Source organism: Artemia sp. Qi Xiang Cuo, chromosome 8 (genome assembly GCF_049724085.1).
Source record: "Artemia sp. Qi Xiang Cuo chromosome 8, ASM4972408v1, whole genome shotgun sequence".
Lineage (NCBI taxonomy): Eukaryota > Metazoa > Arthropoda > Branchiopoda > Anostraca > Artemiidae > Artemia > Artemia sp. Qi Xiang Cuo.
In genome coordinates this window covers 5,941-9,306 of record NC_142801.1, presented here as the reverse complement: position 1 = coordinate 9,306, position 3,366 = coordinate 5,941, and the positions used below count along the sequence as shown (strand labels likewise).

At 44.1% G+C, this 3,366-nt stretch overlaps 2 protein-coding genes across 2 annotated transcripts; both read right to left on the bottom strand.

Moving 5' to 3' along the window:
• Positions 1 to 580: 580 nt before the first annotated feature.
• LOC148949043 (uncharacterized) lies at positions 581 to 913 on the bottom strand. Its single transcript, XM_089093596.1, has one exon. The coding sequence runs from the start codon at positions 911 to 913 to the stop codon at positions 581 to 583; it is 333 nt and encodes a 110-aa protein (XP_088949722.1).
• Positions 914 to 1,822: 909 nt separating this feature from the next.
• Positions 1,823 to 2,386, bottom strand: LOC148949042 (uncharacterized). Its single transcript, XM_089093593.1, has one exon. It carries the CDS (start codon positions 2,384 to 2,386, stop codon positions 1,823 to 1,825), a length of 564 nt encoding a protein of 187 aa, XP_088949719.1.
• Positions 2,387 to 3,366: the final 980 nt, after the last annotated feature.

Here is a 3,366-nt window from a genome sequence, read left to right as displayed (position 1 = left end):
TAAATGTTCAGGTCTTACTTTGACTTTCTTTGACTTAAGGCTCCTGCCGCGTTGGGGGCGGCGTAAAGAGTGTCGTAACTCTGCTCCTCCAGGCTGACCGGTCTGCTGCTATTAGTGGGGCCTCGTCGACAGCAATGTTAGCCATCTCCAGGAATTTGTCTAGGCTATCCTTCCACCTTGTCTGAGGTCTGTCCCTCGGACGAGACCAGCCATGAGCATTAGCGTCAAAATCGTAGACTATTCGGGCTGGGGTTGTCGTCGGCATACGCAGGAGGTGTCCAAACCATCTAAGAGTACGCTGCACTGTTTGGACAGAGAATGGCACTTGGTAGGTGAGTGTGAGCACCCTTGCGTTGCTTACAAAATTGTCCCATCAGAGTCCCTCAATCTGACGGATCTGTTTCGTCTGGTAGACATCTTTCATGCTGAGGATTGTTGATTTGAGAGGCCAGGTTGCCGCTGCATAGAAGAGGACCAAGCTTACGGATGCATTATAAATTCGCATCTTCGTGCGCCTAGATATATGCGGCATCCTCCAGAGATTGTAGAGCTTTTCGACGATAGACGAGGTTTTTGAAATTCAGCTGCACACCTCTTCCTCTATAGAGCCGTCAGTAGACAGCACGGAGCCAAGATAAGTGAAGTTTTTTACAATTTCAACAGGAGCTCCGCAAACAGTTATGTTCTCAGGGGGCGAGACTAGGCTTGGGGGCTCAATTGCCATTATCTTCGTTTTAAGCCAGTATATTTTCAGCCCCACTTTTGCTTCCTCTTCCTGCAGGACTTCCAGAGCGTCAATCAACTGGTCGATCGAGTCAGCAACGAGACCAGGATCCTCTGCGAAGTCAGCGTCCGTCAGAACGCGATTTCCAAACTGCAGACCAAAGGGCGGGCGATTTGTTGTTCGTGTCATAACATGGTCTATCACGCAATTGAACAGTTCCGGGGCGGTGGCACACCCTTGGCGTACACTGGTTTTGCTGCCAAATGTCGTGCTCCGTTTGCCGTTGACTTGGACGCAACTCACGGTCTCTTCGTAAGGATTTTCAAACAACTTTCGGTATTTGTCTAATAAGATAGTTAGAAAAAGGATCAGACAGAATAAGTTGCGATCCACTGATTCAAATGCAGCCTTAAACTCCACAAAGCTTTCATAAGGCTTTCCTCCTGACTTTTTTCATCTTCTCAATCAACTGGTGCATGGTAAAGATTTGTTCGACAATGGATCTCTCGGGCATAAACCCCGCCTGCTGAACTCTCCTCTTTCTACTGAGGATACTCGTGCATCTATCCAGCAGGGTCATAGCAAAGAGCTTTCCAGGCACTGAAAGTAGCGTTATGCCTCTGTGGTTCGAACAGACGTTCTTGCCCCCCTTTCTCTTCCATAAGGGCAGGATTATACCAGCTCGCCAGTCCCTCGGGATCCATCTGTGCGCCAAACCACAGAAAAGAGCATGTGCAGCCAAAGTAGCATCGCCGATCCGGCATACTTCAGGAGCTCAGCAGATATTCTACATACGCCTGCCGCTTTGTTGTTCTTCAAACATTTTACTGCTGTTTAGATTTCTGATGACGTGAAAGGAGTTTCTGTGTCACTTGTCAGCAGTTCCTGGGTGCTGGCAGTTAGGTCGATGAGTCCCTGGACAGTCTGCGCTGTGGCCTCAGCCTTGAGGAGGCCCGAGAAGTGGTCTTTCCATCGACTAACCTGGGAAGCTTCGTCACTGAGCGGCTGGCCATCCACAGAGACAACAGATGCAACCGAGGGGGCTATGTCACATGTTAGATCACGGAGATGCTTATAGAGACTGCCAACGTCACCTTTCTATGCTGCACCCTCTAGCTCATGTGCCTTCCTTTCCACAAACAGCTTCTTGTCTCGCTGTATCAGTTTGTTACGGACACCATTAAGGCTTCTATAGGTTGGCATGTCACCGAGCAACCTCGCCTTGCGTCTCTGCTGAATGACGTCAAGTACATCCGACTGAATCCACGCTTTATTAGCGCACTTTTTCCGTCCAACATTTGCTGTCTCCAGGACATTCTTTTTGAACGAGAGCCATGCGTCCTCACAACTTTCAAATGGCAGGAGTGCGTCAAAGCAGTTCGAGGTATCAATGGCATATTTCGACCGTATCTTCTGATCGCAGAGGCGAGAGACATCGATCTCGACTGGTCTTGGTTCTGAGCGCTGGGCTTTAAGCCTTAGTCGCATGTTAGCGACGAAGAGGTTATGGTCAGTGTTGCCAATTTCAGCTGCCCTATACGTCCTGCAGTTACTGATCGAAGACCTCCATCTCTGTGATACGAAGATGTAGTCGATAATTTTTTGGGTATGGCCGTCGTTGCTGTACCATGTATATTTATGAATGTCATTCCTTGCAAACATGGTATTCGTGATCACAAGGTTGTGCATGCTGCAGAGTTGTAGAAGCCTTAGACCATTGTCATTTAAGGAATCCGGAGTAAGTTCAAGTTCAAGTTCATTTAATTTCTCAATAAATCACTACAAGACAAAATAACACTTTTACAATATGAATCAATGGAAAACACAATATTTACAGAGGGTGCCTACACAGTGAGTTATACTCTAAAACAAGCACACTAAAAAAAATCAAAGAAATAATAATAATAATAATAACAAACAATGAGAAGAAATAATAGTACACTAGATATACTGGTAAAAAAAGGAGAAAACACACTGAACCCACCGCCCACTACCCAACTTAATAACATACCACATAGTTAATTATTTATGAACAATTGCACCGGCCAACATGACTTCAAATGAATGAATAGTTATCTATAATTACTTATTAGATATAGTTTGAATTTAGCTTTAGAAACTGGAATAGAAAAACGCAAATCTATATTACTTTCATAAATATTCCAGAACTTTATTATTGAATTTTTAGGAGAAAATCTGGATCTTTCAGTTCGGATTCTAGGGCAAGGTAATTTGACTGAACTTCTTAAACAATAATTATTCTCGACCAAAGAAACTAAAGAGAAGTTACTAGAATTTAAAGCCAATGGTAAAAATTCATTTATTTGTTTTAGTCTGAAAAGGACACAATTTGCAGTAAGGACTAGATCAACTGGCAATATTCTTAAAAATGTATAAAGGCTCTTAGTAGGGGATTTATCGGGGAGGGAAGATGGGGAAGGAAGGAGTGCTTTTAACGTATGAAGGGCATTATTTTGAAGACGTTGAAGGGGCTTAATAAGAGATTTGAAAGTATTGAAATAAATAATTGGACAGTAATGAAAATAAGAATAGATTAGAGAATAATAAACTGACTTAAGAGCAGGGAAAGGGAGGTGGAATTTTAGATACCGCAGTAACCCCACATTCCTTCCTAGCTGCAT